The 21,439-nt window shown below is 51.6% G+C and overlaps 1 protein-coding gene across 1 annotated transcript in view; it reads left to right on the top strand.

The window, feature by feature from the left end:
* Positions 1–21,439, top strand: part of THAP4 (THAP domain containing 4) — a 66,948-nt gene that overhangs the window by 29,021 nt on the left and 16,488 nt on the right. The window contains exon 3 of the mRNA XM_007943274.1: positions 16,159–16,318. Within this exon, the coding sequence (XP_007941465.1) occupies positions 16,159–16,318 (160 nt within the window). The remainder of the gene's footprint in view (positions 1–16,158; positions 16,319–21,439) is intronic.

Here is a 21,439-nt window from a genome sequence, read left to right on the forward strand (position 1 = left end):
TTGGAGTTTACAAAGACTTATGGGTAGAAAAGCCACACTAAGTAATTTACTACACTGCAGTTGGGTATATGAATTCTGGAGCTTGGGAGCAGGTGAGAGGTATTTAAAGAAGTGGGATTGAGTAAGGTGGTCTGAAGCAACTGTGTAGCCAGAGGAGGGGCTGGGAAAGCTTGGGAAGATGCCATGTGCCCAGACGCCTGTGGAGGAGGAGCCAGGAAGGGAGACCATGGCAGCCAAGAGAGGAGGCACTCCAGAGAGCTGTTAGTGGTGTTGAGAAGGGAGGAAAGGCCGTGGGCTGTGGCCACGTGGTCACTGGCATCCTGGTGAAGCTGAAGCTGGTTGGGGGAGCGGAGGAGAGGTGCCCAGGAAGAAGGAGAACTAGGTTAGCTGTGGAAGCCAGTGAGGCAAGTGGGCCGTAGCCATGTGGATCCCCCAGGGACCCCTGTCTACAGTGGGTCCCTCAAAACGTCTGCTGTCTCTTTTCTCTGTAGCCATTTAAAGTTTCTCTGTAACCGGCAACATTTATTATTTATTTTGTGGCACTACATAGACCTATTTTTACTGATTATTTTGTTACCCAACATTTCATATTTATGACATAGTTAGAAAAATCTACTATCCAACTGTTTTGTGCATTAATGATGTATGTCTGGTAGTAACAGATGCTGAGGTGGAACGTACACCTGCTAGTTAAGGTTATTTGTCAAATTGTAGACAGTAGAGGTAGCTGTGCCGGTTAAGGTTGTGTGTAAACTTGGTGGAGGGTATGCTGGCCATGCTGGTTAAAGTTATGTGTCATCTTGGCTGGACCACGATTCTCAGTGGCTTGGCAGTTATGGGATGATGTAATTTGGCAGTTATGGGATGAATAATTTCTTTTAAAGGATTAGTACAAAGCTGGTTCATAGGAGGTGGAGGTTAAAGATGTTTACAATTGGGTCCACCTTTTCCACACTGTAGTACCACTTTGTCATCTCTCACATCAGCTCCTCCTCTCAGCAATACTCCTCCTCCTGTCTTTGGGTTCCATCACTGGCTGCAGCATCTCACAGAACTCATGAACAGTTGTGGGGGCTGGCAAATCCCAAATCCATGGGTCAGGTGTTAGGCTGGAGGCTTCTCCTAACCCACATGGTTTCAAGGACTGACAGACCCAGGTTGCAGGTCAGGCGACAGGCTGCTGGTTCAGGTTCTCAGTATTGGAGGTCAGATGGTGCTGAGCCACATGCAAGATCCAGAGCAGGAAAGAAAACACTGCCAGAGCAGTCACACAGACACCACCAAGGAAATGCCCCTTCCTTGAGCCAGGTGGTACAAGGACATGACCTGAGTAAGGGTGGTGACTTGAGTCGATCCACTAGGAAGTCCGTGACTGAAGATACAGCTCACCGTAATCCTGCCTTGTTCATACAGCAGACAGCTTTCTCCCAAATGGGACCATAACCACAAGCATAGAGGCTAAGCTTTACAACACATCACAAAACAGAGGATAATTGCACTGTTACCTAACTACCAAATTGCATCATTATGTAACTGCCAGACCACTGAAGACCATGGCCCAACTAAGCTGACACAATCTTAACCAGCATGTGCCTTACTGCACCTTATTTGCATTAGCAAGCTGTCCAATCCCCTGGGTGCGCCACAGGCACCTTATTTACATCATCTCACTCAATCATTGTGTGAGAGTCTATATTAAGTAATTCACCACACCATGTTACCTAATGATAAAATTTGGCAGTTAATGTAATGATGTCATTTGGCAATTAAGCGATGTGTCCTCTTCTGTTTTGCAATCTGATGTCATCCTTCATGTTTTTTGCATAATGTCAATTTTCACATAATGTCTGGCTTTTGGAATCTACCATGCTGATAAGTGAGGAGTGGGTGTACATATATACATATACACATGTGCAAGTACACCAGTACATGTATACATACAGATAAATATAGGTGTATACCCAGTCAATTCAGCATTTTGTCCATGCGTGCTTCAGTGACACCGATACTATTAACCACGGACAGGCATCTCCAGTATCTGTTGCCAAATTTTCAATCACTGTTAACAGATACTCTGTTTTCTAGACCATGACTCCCCTTTTCCCTCTCCCTGCCACCCCTGTAACCACTAATCTTTGGTCTCTATTGACTTGTCTGTTCTAGATATTTCGTATATAATGGGGGTCATACAATATTTGTCCTTCTGTGTCTGAATTACTGTGGTGCAGTGAGTCACTTTTATATGGCCTTTCTCACCATGGTCTTATAACTCCCACCAAATGATTGGGTGGAACTATGTGAATGAGGTGCTTGTGGCCCACCAAGGGGATTGGATAGCTTGCTAATGCAAATAAGGTGCGTGGCACCCTTGTGAGGGTGGGACCATGCGAACAAGGTCTGTGAGGGCTCCAATGAGGGGATTAAGGTGCTCTGGTGGCACAGTACCTATGGCATCTGACTGCTAACCCGAAGGTTGGAGGTTCAAACCCACCATCCACTCCGCAGAAGGAAGATGAGGCAATCTGCATCTGTAAAGATTTACCACCTCAGAAACCCAGTGGGGGTCACCTTGAGTTGGAATTGACTCACAGTGAGTTAGTTTGTTTTGTTTAACGAGGGGATTGGTCAGTTTTGCCATCCTGCTAGGCTTAAAATGAGCCATCCCAGAAGTGGACAGGGGAACCACCAAAAAGGAAGAGCTAGGAGTCGAGCGTGTCCATTGCACTCAGTATCACCGTGCTGAGAACCTCCTAGACCCAGAGAACTGTAACCCTGGAGACAGTGAGAAGTGGCAGCAGAGAAATGACAGTGAAGGGCAGCAGAACCAGCACATGACAGGAGACAGTGTGGTGGAGCGGGGACCTCCAGGCACTTGGCAGAGCTTGGCTCACTGACCCACGGAGCTAGAGCTGAGCACCTTCGGGCCAACGCTTGCTGGTGGAGCAGTACCTCTGGACACTTACAGTGGAGCTAAAGAGCTTTGTGACACTTGCCTAGGCAGGGTAGAGGCTGGCCCAGCCTCAGGGGCCCAGGGCCATGGAGAGGCATGACTGTGAGCACGACTGAGAGTTGTCCTGACCAGAGACTGTATCCTGAGTTCTTCCTGATCCAGAATTTTAACCTGTTGTTTCCCTAATAAACTTCAAAATCGTGAGTATTGTCTGAGTTCAGTGTGAGCATGGCAGTGAGTTACCAGACCCAGCAGAGAAATAGAGTGCTGGGGGTAGGATGGGTGCTGTCAGAATTGTTAAAAAGCTTGTTGGGAGGGGGAATGTCTGACGTCTGCCTCACAGCAGTCTGCCTTACACTGTTGGCATTGCTGATGATTCTGCCCCCTCGTGAAGTTAGAGGACACTTCACTCAGCACAGTGTTTTCAGGGTTTACCCATGTGGTGGCACGTGTCAGGGTACACTCCAGTGTGTCATTCTGGCCTTGATTCTTGCAAACACTGGTGCCCACGTGTCAGTTGCTGTCACTGCTTTCGAGTCTCCTGGGTATATATGTAGGAGTAGAATTGCTGAGTCGTGGAAATTCTGTGTTTCACTGAGGACCATGAATGTGTCTTCCATGGTGCCTTTGCCATTTTGCACTCCCACCAGCAACTGAGGAGGGTCCCATTTTGACTACATCCTTGCCATGCCTGTCAGGGTCCTGGGTGTTTCTGAAGGTCTGCTCTCGTGGTGGTTCCCTCTGCTGCAGAATTATTTTCAGTGCAGACGTCTAGAAGGGATTGACCCGGTGGCTGCAGCAGACAGCAGAGGCTCAACACAGCCACAGTTGTGAGGATGGGGCGGGACCAGGCCACGTTGAATTCTGCTGTTCATGAAGTCCTTGTGAGTCAAGACTGACTCTATAGCACCTGACAACAGCAACAGTGTGGAAGGGCGTATATTAGCCAATCCTGGTGTCATGGGACAGGTCCCTCAGTCTGGGCTGAGGGGGTGAGGCTTCTGGGGTCTGGTGCACGTGGTCCTCCAGAACACTGGGGCCGCCAAGTCGTGGTGGTAGTTGTGGAACCTGTCTGACTTTGGGGGGCGGGGTGTGGATCAAGATCAGCCCAGGCTGATCCTTATGAGCCAGAATTGAGACACTCCTCTCTCGAGCATTTTCACCCATTCTGACACCCACCATCCCTCCTGCGGCTCTCTCCTCTGCTGGGGTCAGTGATCTGTTGGAGTGGTCGCATACAACTCACAGACTACACTCTGTGGTCTATGAGGGAAGGAATGGATCATAACTTGGGATCAGGATCAGGTTGCATGCACGGAAAGTGTCTCATCTTCAGTGAGGACAGTTCTCAGCCCCTCGTGACCATGCAGGGCTCCTCTCAGCTCCCTGAAGACAGGTGCCTCTTGCTCTGCTGTCTGTCACTGTTGGCTCTGCCACTGGGCCCTTGCCAGGCCTCTCCTTGTCTTATATGTCACAGCCTTTGACCCATGTTACAGCTCTCTCAGGAGATTCCTCCCTCTCTCTGTTTCTCTCCCTCCCTCCTTCCCTCCCTCTCTCTCTCTTTCTCTCCCCACCCCCACTGCTGCTTCCAGCTGCTGCTTTCCTTGCTCTTTTTTCCTGTCTAAAAAACCTCTTGGGTTTGGCTGAACAAACCCCTTGTCAGTTTCAAAGCATGATACTCCCACCAGAGCCATGAACTGACCAATCCCCTGTCTGTGGGCCACAAACACTTGATTGCATAGTAGGTTCCAGGCATAATCTATTGACCAATCCTTGCCAAGTGCATTCTAATCACAGGGCAGCCTGCAGCCCAAGATCAGCCAAAAAGTGTCAAACCAAGTTGCTTACAGTTTACCCAGGAAATGTCAGTCAGTCTGGACAGAAGTAACTAACTCTCTGGGGTACAACACTGGGTAAAGGTAACTCCTGAGGGCTTAGGGGGACAGCTCTCAAGCTGTTTTTCCAAAGAACCAAGGCAGAAGGCCACAGAAAGCAACTCATTGCACCATAGGAGCTGACAGGAATCTCCCAGGGCAAGAGTGCTCTTGCTCCCCTGAGCCCTCCCCAAGGCTGGGTGCTGGCGTGCTCAGGCCTGGGACACTACACTTGCCTAAGCTCTCTCCAAGGCTGGACGCCATGCACTCTGAAGTCCAGGGCAGTTCTAAGGTCTGTGAGTGGTGAGGTGACATGTTCACTAGCCGTTAGCTCCTTGCCTGGTCATGCCATTGCCTGCCCATCAGAAACCATATTTAACTTTTTCTTGCTGGGTTATAAATGCTCTTGGTATAGTTAGGATATTAACTTTCATATGCAATTCAAACATTTTCTTTAGTTAATAATTTAATAACTGTTTTTAAACATGTCTGTTTTGTACTTACTCCTTCATGGTTTCATTACATATGTATAGGCAATCCCCAGATTACCAACAAGTTCTGTTCCTAGGTCGGTCTTTAAGTCACATTTGTACATCCGTTGGAGCAGTTGGGTACGATTCCTATCTAACATCAGTTAGTCAGTTCTTTACCTTCGTATATGGTGTGTAGTGTGTCTTTCTATATTAGAAACGCATCACAGCACTTCCTGGTGCACTAAAACACCTTTAGCATAATACCACTGTAACAAACATGGAGACTTTCAACATACATCAGGAAGGAGTGCCTGTTTGTTATCATGGGCCGTGGTCTGGACCTTGCATCTTTAATAGAATAGACTTTACAGGGGTTGGTTCATAGCTACAGGTTGTATGTAAGTTGGATGTTCATAACCTCGGGACTACCTGTATGACTTTTAAATTAATCTGGATTTTAAAAAACCTTTCAATGGGGGTATTTTGGACATACGTGAATTAAACCCGTTTAATGAACTGTAGCTGTCAGTCAGCTTCCATGTTTATCAGTATTATGGCTCTTTTTTCATCTGTTCTCATTCCTCACTTCCTTTGATTATTTCTGTAAGTAATAAACTTACTTTTTCTGAACAGCTGGAGATTTATAGAAAAGTTTATCACTGGTACAGAGAAACCCTGTGCCCCCCTCTCTTAGCACACAGTCTGCACTGTTGCTAGATTCTACTCATTTGTGACAGTCAGCAAACCAGTGTTGGCACCTTGTTGTTAACTGATGTTATAGCTTACCCTTGTGTTTGCTGTGTCGTACAGAATCCCTGTGTCCTCCCCTCCCAGCACACAGTCTACACTGTTACTAAATCCTGCACGTTTGTGACAGTTAGCAAACTAGTGTTGACACCTCACAGTTAACTGGATGTTCTGATTCATAGCGACCCCCATTGGGTTTCCAAGGCAGTAAATCTATATGGAAGTAGATTGCCCCATCTTCCTTTCACAAAGCAGCTGGTGGTGGGTTTGAACCGTTAGCCTTCTGGTTAGCAGTCACATATCTTAGGCATTGTGCCACCAGTACTCCTTTTTATCAGATAGTGTTCTGCAAATATGTTCTCCCAGGCTGTGACTTGTGTTTTCATTCTCTTCACAATGTCTTCCACAGGGCTTGTTGTTGTTGTTAGGTGCTGTCAAGTCATCTCCGACTCATAGCGACCCTGTGCACAACAGAACAAAACACTGCCCAGTCCCACACCAGCTCCGCAATCCCTGCTGTACTTGAGCCCATCTGCACAGCCACTGTGTCAGTCCATCTTGTTGAGGGCCTTCCCCTCTTTTGTCGACCCTCCACCTTACCATGCATGACATCCTTCTCCAGGGAATGGTCCCTTCTGACAACATGACCAAAGTAGAGTGAGATGAAGTCTGGCCCTTCTCACTTCCAAGGAGCATTCTGGCTGCACTTCCTCCAGGACAGTTCCACAGGACAGAAGTTCGTAGTTGTAATAAAGTGAATGTTTAGCTTTATGTTTATGTCTCTGACCCATCTTGATTTACGTTTTATGAAAGGTCTGGTTCCCCTGTTTATTGCGTGTGGATGTCCAGTTGTCACAGCACCATCGGCTGAACGACTACCCTTCGCCTGTTGCCTTTGCTGCTCTGTTGGAGATCAGGTGACTGTCGGTGTGGTCTGCTTCTGGGCTCTAGTCTTTGTCGTTTGCATTTAGTTCAAGAGCGGTTTTAATTTCTCTTAAGACTTTTTTGGCCTGTGTGTTATTTAGAAATGTCATGTTTAATCTCCGAGTATTTGGGAATTTTCCAGATATCTTTCTGGTTTAATTTCATTGTGGTCTTTGTGCTACTTCTTTTCAGTATGTTAAGGTGTGTGTTATGTGGTCTGTCTCACGTTTCATGTGTGCTTGAGAAGAATGTGTGTTCTGGTGGTGGTAGATGGAGTACTCTACCCATATCAGAGAAATAAAGAGCTGTTCGTGTCCAATGTACTCTTCCTGGTTCTCTGCCTTCTGGATCAGTCACTTAGAGGGAAGGGTGTGGGCATCTCCAGCTGCAGTGGGGGTTGTGTCTGTTTCTCCTTGTGGTGCTGGCCACGTTTGCTTCCCGTGCTCTGCCTCCCCTGCTTAAGTTCATACGTGTTGAGGACTGTCCCCTGCTTAGGTTCATACACGTTGAGGACTGTCCCCAGGTTGGGTTCATGCCTATTGAGGACTGTCCCCTGCTTTGGTTCTTGTATGTTGAGGACTATTAGGTCTTCCTGAGGAGTTTTCTCTTTCCTGAGAAGCTTTTGTCATGCAGTGACCCAGATAATTTTCCGTGTTTTGAAGTCTGCTTTGTTTGAAATTAATGGAGCTGAACCCTCTTTCTTTTTATTGGTGTTAGTCGGGTATATCTTTTTCCACCCTTTCCTTTTAACCTGTCTGTGTGCTTTATATTTAAAACAAGATCCTAGGAGACAGCATAGTGTCCACACTGTTAACTACTTTCCGTTAACTGCTCACTGTTAACTGCTCTCTCTGTTAACCGTTGTATGTAGCCTCTGCCCTTCGTGTGAATGCATTTCTCTCGTAATATTAACTGCTGTTGAATGGCACTAACTCATGGTAACCCGTGTAGACAGAACCCAGCGTTGCCTGGCCCCACACCATCCCTGTGACCCTGGGTGTGCTGGAGTCCGTTGATGCAGCTCTTGTGTGCTGTGAGAGCCTCCAGCCCAGGGGCTCACCCCGGCACCCTATTGGATAATACAATCTGCTGGAGCCAAAGGATCTTCATTGGCTGATTTGTGGAAGTATATCGTCAGGCATTTCTTCCTAGCCTGCTTAGTCTGCGAGCTCCTGTTCGCCACGGGCAACCCTGCTGGTACTGCAAATACCAGCGGCCTGACCTCCAGCATCACAGCAACCCACTGGCCACCCCAAGAAGACATACTGCCTCCTGTCAGCACCCTTAACATACCGATCGTGGTTGTTTGCGTTCTTGGTTTGATCGTTTCCAGAATTTGCATGGCATCTGAGTCTGTTTCAGGCGCTTGTTTTGCCTCTTAGGACTGTCCTCCTGTCTTCACATACCTCGTAATACTCTACTGACTCCTGGTGGTGCGGTGGTTAAAGCATCAAGCTGTTAACCAAAAGGTTGGTGGTTTGGGCCCACCAGCCACTCCACAGGAGAAAGATGTGGCAGTCTGATTTTGTAAAGATTTCAGCCTTGGAGACCCTGTGGGGTAGGTAGTTCTACTCCATCCTCTAGGGACGCTGTGAGTCGGAATCCACTTGACTGCAGTGGGTGTGGTTTGGACTTTGCTTCTCTAAAGATTGACAGCCTTGGAGACCCTGTGGCGCAGTTCCACTCTGTCCTCTAGGGGTGCTGTTGGTCGTAATCGACTCACCACGGTGGGTTTTGGTTTTCTGAGACAGGAAGTCCTTTTTTCTTTTTGGGTCTTCACTGTGAGATCTGGAGATAGAGCCCACGGCTGCAGCCCCCAGCAGAGTCTCACTCTTGTGCTGGTCCACACTTGGCTCCAGCACTTCATCCCCATCGTCCTTGATGTCCCTTCCAGTCTGTGGCTCGGAGCTTTTGCTCCCGGGGAGCTGATCTAGGCTGTGGTCCTCTGTGTTCTCCTGTCTCTAGACCTCAGTTCTGTGATGAGACCAATCAAAGTCCTTCATTTTCCACTTGCTTTGCTTTTCCTTCCTCTGAGGACAAGAGTGAGGACCTCCAAGCTCTTACATGTTGGAACTAAAACTGGAACCCACCCTCCACTGTTGTTAGTTTAATTGTCGCTAGTGTGCAGGCAGGCAAGTTACTGGCTCTGATAACTATGTGTCTTTTCAAATTCACTCACCAATTCTCATTGTTTTTCAAATGAGTCTTTGTATGATCTCGGTAATCAGTCATTCGTAACATCTGTAAATGATCTTTACCTGGTCCCCTTTTCTGTCTCTTTTCTCGCCACACAGCGATGATGAGGCACACACAATGCCACCACAGCCCTAAAGCCAGTGGTCACTATGTTGCCGTCATTTTTAGTTGCTATTGTCAATTCCAACTCATGTAGAGTTTGCTTCCAGGGTCTTGTCTTAAATATTTCCCACCAAGCTAAAGAAATGTTATTTTGTTCTTGATGTACTGACTATTTAAAGCCAGGAATGGATTTTGCATTTTATTGGGTATCTTTTAAGTGTTGTCCAAAAGAACCGCCTCTCTCTGTCCGTGACTCGTCTCTGTCCGTGACTCGTCTCCGTCCACAACTCGTCTCCGTCTGCAACTCATCTCTGTGAGGGTGGCTGTGACACTGAGGACTCACTTCTCCCCGCCCCTTTCCGTAACACCCACTTGTCGCATTGTGTCTGGCGATGTTGTTGGGCTGTTGGGAGAATTTTCTCTTCTCCTTTGCTTTCTCAGTCTTTCCTCTTTGTTTGTAAACCCCGACCTTTCTTTCTGCTGGTGTTGGGTGCCTGGTTCACGTTTATGAATGTTGTCTGGTAGCTACTCAGCTGTGCTTTGTGAGGAACCACCCCGACATCCCCCTGAGAGCCACCAGGGTCCTCTCAGAGTACCCCACTTCTCTCTGTGCAGAGCGTGTGTAGGTGTGTGTGCAAAGCGGGCATCAGCACCTCACGTGCAGGTACTGTGTGTTCTGCACAGGGACCCTGTGGAGATTCCACGGGTTCGGTTCCAGAACACCACAGCAAAGCGGCACCATGACAAAGCGGTTGCAGGAGATGTTTTACTCCCGACACATGTGAGAGTTATGTGGACTCTGTACTATGATCTACTCAGTGTGTGTAGCATGAAGAAAATGTTTACAACACCGAGAATGATCTAGCTGTGATGCAGACACCAGGTGAGCACGTGCTGTGGGAAGCTGCTGCCGGCATTCCATTTGTAAAAACCGCGGCACAGCGCAGTGAAACGAGGTGTACCTGTGAATGAGCAGATGCCCTGGGAACCGTGAGGAAGGGTGGGCCATTCCCCTCCGAGCCTCCCACCCCGGGAACCAAGGAGGAGGGTGATAAGCCCAACCTGCTGGGCGTTTTCTAGCAGCGTTTGCCTCCTGCGAGCACACCTCTGCTTTGTGGTTGAGTAAGGCTCTTGCTGTCACCTTCCAAATCCAGCCTCCCACCGGGCACACCTTGCGGGGGCCCACAGGGGCGGCGAGGACCGGGCACGCCTCCCCGAGGCCCCGCCTGGGACAAGGGCACACTGCAGCGGCTTGGCTCTCACACCCAGCCACCTGTGCAGGCAGCGTGTCTGTGTGGGGCGTGCAAGCAGGGCCCTGCACCCGTCACCATGTGCCTCTGCTCCATCCCGGCCTCCACTGTGGGGCCCTCGGGGCCCTCAAAGGGTCATCCACCTACATGCTCCCCCTGTTGTCAAGGTGCAAGGGAGGGAGAGGCAGAACCTCTCAACCAGCCTCTGGGCCTGTTCTCACCACAGCACTCGGCTTGATGGCCTCCCCTCGAGGCTGTGTCCCGAGGGTAGGTCTGCACTCTTGCTGTGAGGTCTTTCCTGTGTCTGAGGATGGTCTTTGATGTGGAACTACAACTCCCAGAATGCCTCTCTAGGCTCCCCATTCACTTCCTGCAGGACCTCTCAGCAGCCAGGCGCACACATTTCCGTTGGGGCAGAAAACCACCTTGGAGGACCTTGGCCGTGTGTCCGGGAATTTAGCAAACTTAGGGATGGGTAAGCCTGCTTTCACGGTCTGGGGCCAAGAAAACAAGGATTTACATTTCTTGTAGAAAGTTTAAATGTTTATTTTTGCATTTGCTTGAGATTTTAATAAAAGAAAAATGAAATCATTTAAAAAAACAGCATAGAAAAGCCTGATTTATTTGAAGAGGTTGAAAATGGCCAGTAGCTTAGATCCCTTAGCTGCTACACCTTTTCGTTTGGTTTTTAAGTTGACTTTATTTTCATTTTCATATTGGAGTTAATTTGCATAACGTGAAACACACAACTCTAAGGGTCCCCTCCATGAGGTTGGAAGCTCGTTGACCTGCATTTGAGTTGCAGAATTTTCTCTGGTGTTTCCCACCCACCTGCTCCAATGTGTTGATGAAAATAAGGGGGGTACCAGGTGCCAGGAGCAAGCACCTGACCCCTGTCCCGGTCAGCAGTGCAGACGGGAAGTGGAGGGGCAGTGGAGCAAGGCTGGCCCTGCAGGAACTGACTGCTGTGGCCACGTCGGCAAGGGTCAGTGCAGCTGGGAGGAAGCTAGGATAAACCTGCCCCGCCACCTTTTGTTCACAGCCGGCCAGCTTCCTTATCCAAATCGAAATTCCTTGACATTGAAAGAAACACAGCAGCAGCATGGCCCAAGGACTGAAGGACTTGGTCAGTCGCAGAGCAACGGGCGAGGCCTGCCAACCAGGCGTCTGTGACACCAGGCCTCCCTCCTTCACGGCTGCCCTACTGGCAGCAGCTCCAAGCCCTCACTTGAGGACATGGAGTGTGCGCTCTTCACCACCAGTCATGTACTGCTTTCTCTGTCCTTTAAAAAGACAGTCATTGTAGATTTTCTAGTCTCGCGGTGGATTAGCACGTGCACTGCCCTCTACTCCCCAGTAGGGTGTGGTCAGTAGTCGCCTGTTGTGTCCTCCCACCAGGGCATCCATGTGAGCTATCCCTCCTCAGAGGACTGGCAGGCCTTCGTGCCCAAGGCTTGAGGGGACCATGCTCCCCTGGCTGCTGCAGAATCAGTTCAGAGCCACACCATGGACAGATCTGCACAGGACTCGCTCTGGGTGTCAGTGAGTGAGCGCACAGTGGTCCCCCCAACCTGCTCTTCCCACAGCTGCGTCAGGTGCAGCCCATAGCACCTAATGCATCCCCTTCTGGCATTTCTCCCTGGTCCTGGATGGTGGCCCACCCAAGGCCCCCTGACCTCTGCACTTCAGCTGCCCTCACACCGAGGCTACTCGTCTCCTTCTGGGCTGTGTCCTAGGCCACCACCCTCTCCTGTCCACCTCCACACTGTGACCATGTCGTGTTGAGGTCTTGGTTCCCATGCTCTGGCTCTGAGGTTCTGTCTGCTGGCCCTGCTGCGTCTGTCTCCTAGCCTCAGTCCCAGGCTGCCTCCCTGGTCCCTGTCCTCGAGAGTCTTTCCATCCCACGTACCTCCCGTGCCTCTTCCTGCCAAGGTCCCTGCAGCACAGCCCCTACTGGCAAGTCTGGTTCTTGGGGCTGGGGGCAGCACAAGGTTTGTACTGGGTGGGGCGTCCATGTGCCACCCAGGCCATGCCGCAGACCTGTGGGGCCAGCATCTCTGGTCTCAGGGTGGGCTCTGTCCCTATCAGGTGGGCTTGGCCTCGAGGCTCCCTCTGCCTGTCCTCTCCCTGCCCCCAGCCCCGTTCTTCAGGAGCCTGCCTGGCCCCTGTCCTGGGAGTGGCTGCTTCAGCTCGTGGGGCCCCTTGTGTGGTTCTTGCCCCTCCTGTGCTGTCACCGTCTGCATTTTGTTAGGAAGCTCACGTCAGTGTTGTAGGCGGGGCTGCGGGCAGAGGCCCATCCCTGACTGCCCTGTGTCCCATCGTCCCGTCTTCCAGATACAAGGGTCCTGATACAGATGGGCTGCTAGGGTGGGGGAGTGGGGGGCTGTTGGATTACAGTGGATGCTCGGTAATTTCTCCTGTTGGTGCCCTCGAGTCAGTAATGGCCCACAGCGACGTCATGGGGCCGAGTTGCCCCGTAGGTTCCCTAGGCTGTCATCTTGACAGCAGCTGATTCCCACATCTTCCAACCACCACCCTTTTAGTTTGCAGCTGAATGCTTAACCGTCGCGCCAGCAGGGCTCCTTACACACCGTCCTTACTTGGCTGGACAGCTGTGCGGTCTTCCCCACACACCATCCGGCCTGTGCTCCCTGCCTGAGCCTCAAGTGCCCATTCTTTCTGCCAGCTCTCTGCTCTGGTAGTTCCGCTCCCGAGCTTATCCCCTGCCTGGGCCTCTGCCCGAGGTCAACCATGTATATCCCAGCGCAGCTCCTTCCAGAACATTCAGGCGTCCTGTGGGCTTCTGGAACCAGCCCCCAGACCAAGCCCAAAAGCTGCTTCCCTGAAGCTGAGACTTCTCCCATTGCTGCAGTACCTCAGCGCAGGCCCCAGGATTGGGTGGGTGACACTAGCCTGTCAGCAAAATACCGCAAGTAGGTGGCTTAAAAGAGCAGAGGTTGGATTTTCTCATAGTTCTGGAGGCTAAAAGTCCAAGGCAGGGTCTCAGCTGTGTAGGTTCTGGCCCTGGGCCACTCTCCTGGTTTCTGGAGACTGTCGGCGCCCTCAGCGTTCTGGGGTTTGTGGTCTGTGTGCCTGGGCCCTGTGTGTGCATTGTGTTTCTGCCCAGCAGGTTAGGACCTGCCCTGCATGTCTCTGACCTCGCTGACAGGAACAAGCCTCTGTCCAGACAGGGTCATAGCACCAGTGGAAGCCGGGCTCTGAGCCCTGGTTTCAAGGACGCAGTGCCATCCAGAGACATGAGCCGGGAGTCGTGAGTCCATCTAGAAACCTAGATGGTGATCGGTGGGCAGGCGTCTGCCTTGTCTTCACTGCTTGCTACTGCTGCCTTCCGTGTTTGCGTTTTAAAAGGCAGGCTTTCCTGGCGGCCTGTTTCTTGAGCTGTCAGCCTCACTGACTGGCTGTTGGCAGCTGGCAGCTGGGAGCCTGCCTTGCCTGTTCCTCCGTGGGATCGGTGCTGGCCAGGGCCACCATCTGCACCTCTCTGTGCCTTGCTTTCCTTCTGAGCACACAGGGCTCTGCTGCAGCGCTCTGCCACCATTTTCCCACCCTCTCCAGGTGCTGCCTCTAGTGCTGATGTCCTGGGAAGGGGTCATGGGTGGCAAATGGCATGTCCCCACTGTCCAGAGAAGTGAATCTAGACTCCTGTGTGAGTGTAAATTTCCTAGTAGCCACATGAAAGACGAGAAACAGAGGAAGTTAATTTTAATAACATTTTATCAAGCATCATGGGAGCTTTATCATTTCAACATGCATTAGTAAAAACACGTGCCAGCATGGTCCCGCAGATTTCAAATGTACAGGTGCTGCCAGTGGCCGCACTGGGCGGCCCAGGTCTACACTGCACGTGTCACATGGAGGGTGCTGTGGCCATGCTGGGTGGCCCGGGTTTACAGCATGTATGTCACAGGGAGCCACCGTGGCCGTGCTCGGAGGCCCTGGTCTATACCCATGTGTGTTGTAGGGCTCTCTCCCTGCTATCTGTTGCACGTCCTGCAGGAAAAGGGAGGCCACTGGGGTCCCCACTCTTTATGGGGCTGGGCACCCAGGTGCTGTCTTTAAAGTCCAGCGTTGACTGGCATGGTCTTGGGGTGGACAGTGGGCTCTCTCATTGTGTTGATTCCAGTCCCCTTGTTTCCAGAGGCTATACAGATTGATCCCCTCATTCTTCCCCACAGGTGTTTCTTTGAGGACCCCACTCATGGGCAGGACAGTTTCCTTTAATCCTAGTGTGTGTGTTCTAAGTTTGTTTGGTATGCTCTTTGTTGGACATGCATCACATGCCATACAACCCCCCCCCCCCAATTAGTGTCCATATGCAGACTGGCCACCCCCACTATCTAACTGCAGAATCTTTATCACCCCGGGAAAGAACCCTGTCGCCCTTAGCAGTCCCCACCCAGAGGCCTCAGTCAGCACTCCCCTGGTGGAGGCCAGGACCCTGGACCACTTCTCACTCCCACCATGTGCTTCATCGCTGGAGAAAGCGCCTTCTGACCCAGGAGCAGGGTGAAGGGACGCAGGGCCGGGGCGCAGGAAACCAGCGTCTGCTCCCTGCTGCAGGTCCGTGCTGGGAGAAAGGGACGCTCCCTCCTGTGGCCTCGCTTCCAGAGCCCAGACACCCCTGCAATGGTGGCAGGGGCCCCCAGGGGGCGGCCGTGGGTCGCCGCAGGAACTCGGGTTGCGCGCCCCTAGTGGCTGTGAGAGTCAGTGCAGCACGGGAGCGGCGCAAGGAGACGGGCGCGGCCCGGGTCAGGGACTGTGCGCCCAGCAGGAAGCTGGTGCCAGTGGCCCTGTGGTTGGGCCTGTCTGCATCCCAGAAGAGTGGGCGGGCCGAGGCAGCCAACCTGCGGCTGCACCCGTCACACTGTCACCTGGGGATGTAGCCCAGCCCTTCCTAACGTCACCGGCCGCCAGGACCCTAGTGCCTTTAGTGCCGGCACCGGGTGGCTCAGCTGTGCGTAGGGGTGGGGGCTGCACATCACGAGTGCCCGGGAGGCAGCATCCTTCACCTTCCCGCTGCGGGCTCTACCCAGATCTAGACCACGTGCAGACCCAGCCTGCGTGTCCCCTGCCCAGGTGCTGGGCTCTTGCACCTGCCTGCTGTGCACCCCGCTCCCCGTTCGCCCTCCCCCACCCTGCTGCGCCCTCAGCCTCAGTGAGTCCCCGTCCCCAGGAGACCCTGGCCCCCGAGCAGCCCCTGCCTCTGGTGGGGCCCTGCCTCCGGTGCGCTGCTCCCTCGGGAGACCCCCTGTGCTCGCTAGCTGCACTGCTCCTGAAGCCTCATCCGGGGCTTTGGGCTGCTAGGGCGGACCTCTGGCACTTCCCGTCAGGGCATCGACTGGGTCTTGGTTGTGGGTGGGGTCGGGCCAGGTGGTCAGCCCCTCCCTGTCAGAGGGCGCCCAGATCAGGTGGTCCCTCCTCTGTCCAGCCAGGCCCTGCAGGTGCTCCTGGTCCCATAGAGCTGATGAGCTCGTCAGGGGCCACTTGCGGTTACCTGGCCGCCTTCTCCCCCTGCTGGTCTCCCACAGGTGGCTGTGGCTAAGGAGGCGTGATCCCAGGAGGGTGTGTCTCACGTAGGCTGAGTCTGTGCCAGCCATGACAGCCTTCTTCCTTGTCCCCAGAGCCCCCCACCATGAACCCAATGGTGGAGCCACTGTCCTGGATGCTGGGCACCTGGCTGTCGGACCCACCCGGAGCCGGCACCTTCCCAACGCTGCACCCCTTCCAGTACCTGGAGGAGGCACACATCTCCCACGTGGGCCAGCCTGTGCTCAACTTCTCGTAAGTCCACCCCCAAGCCCACCCTCAGAGTAAATCCAGCTGAAGCCAGACACCCCCCAGAAGGGGCCGAAACTGGCTGTGGTATTTCAACCAGGTGTCCTCTGAGGTGAGCCTTGTAGCCCAGGTAATAAAAGTAAGCTGCTGCTTAGTGTAATCCCAAGTCTCCCCTCCTGTCCTGCCTGGACATTAATCCCCTGAGTTACATCACTGAACGGAAGAGGGAGTGGCTTTCTTCTGGCCTCCCCGACTACCCCAGCTCTTGGGGTCTCCAGGAAGCTGTGCGTTCTGTGTTCTCAGTTCAGTCCCATAAAACAGGGCCTTTTTGGGTCTCCCCTCCTCCCATAATGGACAATAGTGCTACCTGACTGCCTGCAGTTAAGGAGAGAGAGCCCAGTGGGGTGTCTGGAATAGATGAGGAGCAGCCACTAAAGAGCAGAGGATGCTCTGGAAACAATCCTCTTTTTTTTTTTTTTTTTCCCTTAAAAAAGTTACATATGTAAAAGGTTTAAATCTCATTGTTTTTGTTTTTTTTTTTAAAAAAAGCAGTGTTTTCATGGCCTTTTTGTACTATTCTAAATTGAATTGAGGGAAATTAGTGTCCCTGCACATAAACCAAAAGGTAGACATTCCAGACAGCAAGCTTCACCAAACAGAGGATGAGACATCTTTCCTGGCTGGGTTACAAGCCGTTGGTGGGCCAAGAGGGCCACTGTTTGGACTGTGGCTGGCAGTGAAGGGAAGGTGGTACAGGATGCAGGTATTCTGTACATTTTTGTGAGCAGAGTGGTGCAAGTATGTTAAAGATTGTAACCTACACAGGCACGTGTGTATATAGACACATGGGTACCGGATTATGCTATAACACGTATGAATAAGGGCTGTAGTTGAAAAACAGAGAATGCAGGTTAAGGTGTAGCCAGCAACATTAACCTGAGGCCAGTTACTAGTCTATCTCTAGGAATCCTGGAGCCTTGGACAACAGTTCCTGATGCTGGTAAAAGTCTGGCCAAGTGTTCTCAGTTGTGGGTTAGTGCTTTTGGCTCACAATGCAGAAATCCCACTGGCCGCCCTGATGTCCACAACGACACAGGCTGATTGGAAGGGACACCCTGATCCGCTGCCTCTTCTGGTTCTTACCATGTGGATTGATTTGACTTTGAAGAAGGATCATAATTCTACAGGGAAAGTCCTGTGGCGTCTCCACCTAAGTGCAGTGGGGTGATGAAACACACACCCCTCCTCTTGGTTCTGATGAGCACAAAGGTAGGGGTTTGCAGACCCTTCCCTCTTAGAGAATAACGTCTTACTGTTACTGAACCTGTATGTATGTACTGAGGGAATCAGAACACACATGAGCAGAAGCGAAACCATCTGTTGTCACAATCCTGAGCCCAAACATGCTGAATGCTTTGGTGCACATTCTTCCAGATCTTAAAAAAAGGAATGTCTGTGTATCCAAATGCTGGCGTCTGTACACAGCTGTACAAGCACACATACATGCCTGCCTGCACATGAGGCCATACATCACCACATATGCACATGCCTGCACATCCATGTCCATGTATCAACATATGCAGTTATATAAGTACACATACATGCGTCCCTGCACACGAGTCCATACGTCACCACACACACGCACGCCTGTGCATCCATGTCCATATATCAATGTATGCAGTTATATGCGTATACATACATGCTGCCTGCACACGTGAGTCATACATCACTACATGCACATGCACAGCTGCTTTTCCATGTCCGTATATCAATGTATGCAGTTATATGTGTACACATACATGTGCCACACATGAGTCCATACATCACCACACACACATGCCTGTGCATCCATATCCATATATCAAGATATGCAGTTACGTGTGTACATGTACATGCGCCCCTGCACATGAGTCCATACATCACCACACACACACACACCTGTGCATCCATGTCTATATATCAGCATATGCATTTATATATGTATACATACATGCCTGCTTGCACACCTGAGCCCATATATTACCACACACACATGTGCACTTATGCATCCATGTCTGTATTATCAGCGTATGCAGTTATATGTGTATATGTATGTGCATGCCTGCACACAGACTTGGTTTTCAGTCAGAAATTTCCATCTTTTTCTCTCAGCAATTTCTCATTTTAACTAATTTCCAGACTGTTTTCGTGTTTTCCCAATTAACTGCAAAATCACCTTTATAGCTGGTTTGCCCAGCAACTGGTGTTCAGAACCCAGGCCTCAAAGAAAAGGTGCATGCAGAGGGGAGTGCTTTGTGGGGGGTGCAGGGCATTTGGCAGCCTTGTGGTGCTGGAGAGCCCCATGTGAGGTGGTAGCACCTTCCAAGCAGGCAGACCCTTGCTGGGCTGTAGCCCAGGGGACAGAGATCAGGCCTTTCCTGAATTAGAATGCTCTGTTCCTGTCTCTTGCCTGTCAGACTCAAAAGTGTCATCTAGAGGACAGAGATGTCACCTCGACCTCTGTCGTCTGTTCATTCATGTGCAGGGTTCGATGTTCATTCACACCAGGAGCCAGGGCCAAGGGAAAAACCCGACCCTGGACACACACCCACATGTTAGCGGAACTTTACAGTATCTGCAATTAACATGGTTGAGAGAACAGGTCTTAGGTTGGACTGGAACCTGGAAAAAGGAAGCAGTGGGAATTCAGAACTGGAAAAGCACACTGACGTTAGCTCAGTAAATGGGTTTAGGGCCAGAGTAGACACAGCTGCAAAGAGCACTGGCGAACTGGAAGTAAGATAAACGGAAAATAGCCAGACTACACCAGAGTTGTTTGGTTTCCCTTTTAATGGTACGTGCACAGTCAGAAAACAAATAACAAACTGGGAAAACATTTTCCAATTCATACCACAGAGGGCTGATTTCGTGACACATGTGAATCAATACAGACAGTAACAGAAAAGTGGACGGTGACGTCCAGCCTCACTTATGATATGTGAACTATAACTGAAAATCACCCCACTGTTAGTTTAATACAAAGAAAAGAAGGTTTGTTAGTAACAGCAGCTTCCAACAGCATTGTTGTTGTTGTTGTTGTTATGTGCCGTCGAGTCAGACCTGACTCATAGCTGCCCCATCTTCCTTCCGAGGAGTGGCTGGTGGGTTTGAACCACCAGCCTTCTGGTTAGCAGTCAAGTGCTTTAGGCACTACGCTACCAGAGCTCCCTCCAACAACATAGGGAACATCTTATGGTTCTGGTTGTAGCATAAACTGGGTCTGTGTCTGTGGAGAAGGACTTGTTAGTATCTGTCAGATCTGAAACAGACACGTCCTTGGACTCAGCGGTCTCATTTCTAGGGATTTATGCAGCAGGTTTACTTTCACGCATGAAGTGATTTATGTACGAGGTTTCTTGATTAGCTTGTCTGCAATGGTAGTAAAAGCCTGGAAAATCATAAATGATTAAATGAATTATGGTGTATGTACGACACCTGTAGGAAGAGGAATGAGACATTTCTTCAGGTAATGACGAGGACCAAGTCCAGCTTCCTGGTAAACTGTTTCAGCTCCCAGCTTCAGGTACCACAGCTTTGACCCCCCAGGTGCTACAGTAGTTTCTGCTGTTGTCTGTAAGCCCCTGGGCCTCCTCTCTCCTGTGGCACCAGCTCCATGCCCTCTCCACTGCCAGGTGCCCACACCTGCCCAGGAGCCCACACCAGCCCGGTTGTCCACATGCCCACACCTGCCTGTGTGCCCACACCTGCCTGGGTACCCACACCTGCCCAGAAGCCCATACCAGCCCACGTGCCCACACTTGCCCAGGTGCCCACACAGCCCATGTGCCCACACCTGCCTGGATGCCAGCACAGCCCATGTGCCCATTCTTCCCGGGTGCCCACACCAGCCCAGGTGCCTACACAGCCCACGTGCCCACACCAGCCCACGTACCCACACCAGCCCACATGCCTATGCCAGCCCACATGCCCATGCCAGCCCACGTGCCCACGCCAACCCAGGTGCCAAGCACTGCTGTGTCTCGGTGGTGACTTTCAGTGGGCTTGGGCTTGCATTTTCTGTGGCCTGGAGCACCATGTGAACATGCAGGCTGGCTGCCACTGTCCCAAACCCAGGGGAGGCAGGGTCTCCATCCCATGGTGAGGGAAGGTGAAGGGCAGAACCCAGTAGAGCTCCCTCCCAGGCCAGGTGCTCCACTGAGGCTTGAGACTGGGGCCCGGCTTCCTAGGTGATGGACGAGTACTCAGATGACGAGGCCATGTGCAGGCGGGGCCTGTAGGTGAACTTTGTCCCATGTTGGGGGCAGAGACAGGAGGCAGCTGACAGTGGATGCCTCCCTCTGACTGCACTTTCCACTGAGATGGGAAGGCTGTTCTGGGCCCACAGCCTCCCATTGTCTCTCAGCCCTGCTCCCTGTCCACACATGTTCTGGGCTGGTTCCTGCTCCCCATCCCACACGTGTTCTGGGCTGGTTCCCCAGGGAACTGAGCTTGGAGACTGAATTGCACAGGCCGTCGTCCAGGCTGCTGCCCTTCCTTCAAAGAAGGGGACACTGGGGTCCGTGTGGTACTTGGCTGTGAACACACCAAGCATGGACTCTCTCCAGGACATCCAGGAGCCTGCCCATGGGAGATGGACGTTGCTGTCTTCACTTGTCCTGAGTGTTAACTTCTGGGACAACGTCAGGGTGTGGCCAGTGCTGGCTCCCAGGCTCTCTGACCCGTGTCTCCACTCCTGCTGTGGGTTGGAGTCTGGTGCATGGAGCCCAAACCCTGAGTCACCATTGGGACGTCTCTGCTACATGAACAACAGAAGGCGGGCATGGGCACCTTGGTACCAGCTTCAACGCGCTTCAAGAGCAGATACCTAGAGGAAACCCTCTTTCTGCTGTGCCCCTTTCTAGGAAGAGCTCTCAGCCACCTCACCACTCACCACTCAGCCAACGTGCCGAGTGTGCAGTTACGCAGCTTTGCATAATGTACACAGCTCCCTAGGCCCTGGAGTGTCGGGGTAACTGAGCATCTGAAATGCCTGCTTAGTGTTCTCTATCATGGGCAGAGGTGTTGGGCCTCAGGGGCCAAGTTTGCCCAGTCACAGGAACACATGTCCTGTCTGCGTGCAGCGTGGGG

This window comes from Orycteropus afer, unplaced genomic scaffold, assembly GCF_000298275.1.
Source record: "Orycteropus afer afer isolate SDZICR_OR568_19922 unplaced genomic scaffold, OryAfe1.0 scaffold00006, whole genome shotgun sequence".
NCBI lineage: Eukaryota > Metazoa > Chordata > Mammalia > Tubulidentata > Orycteropodidae > Orycteropus > Orycteropus afer.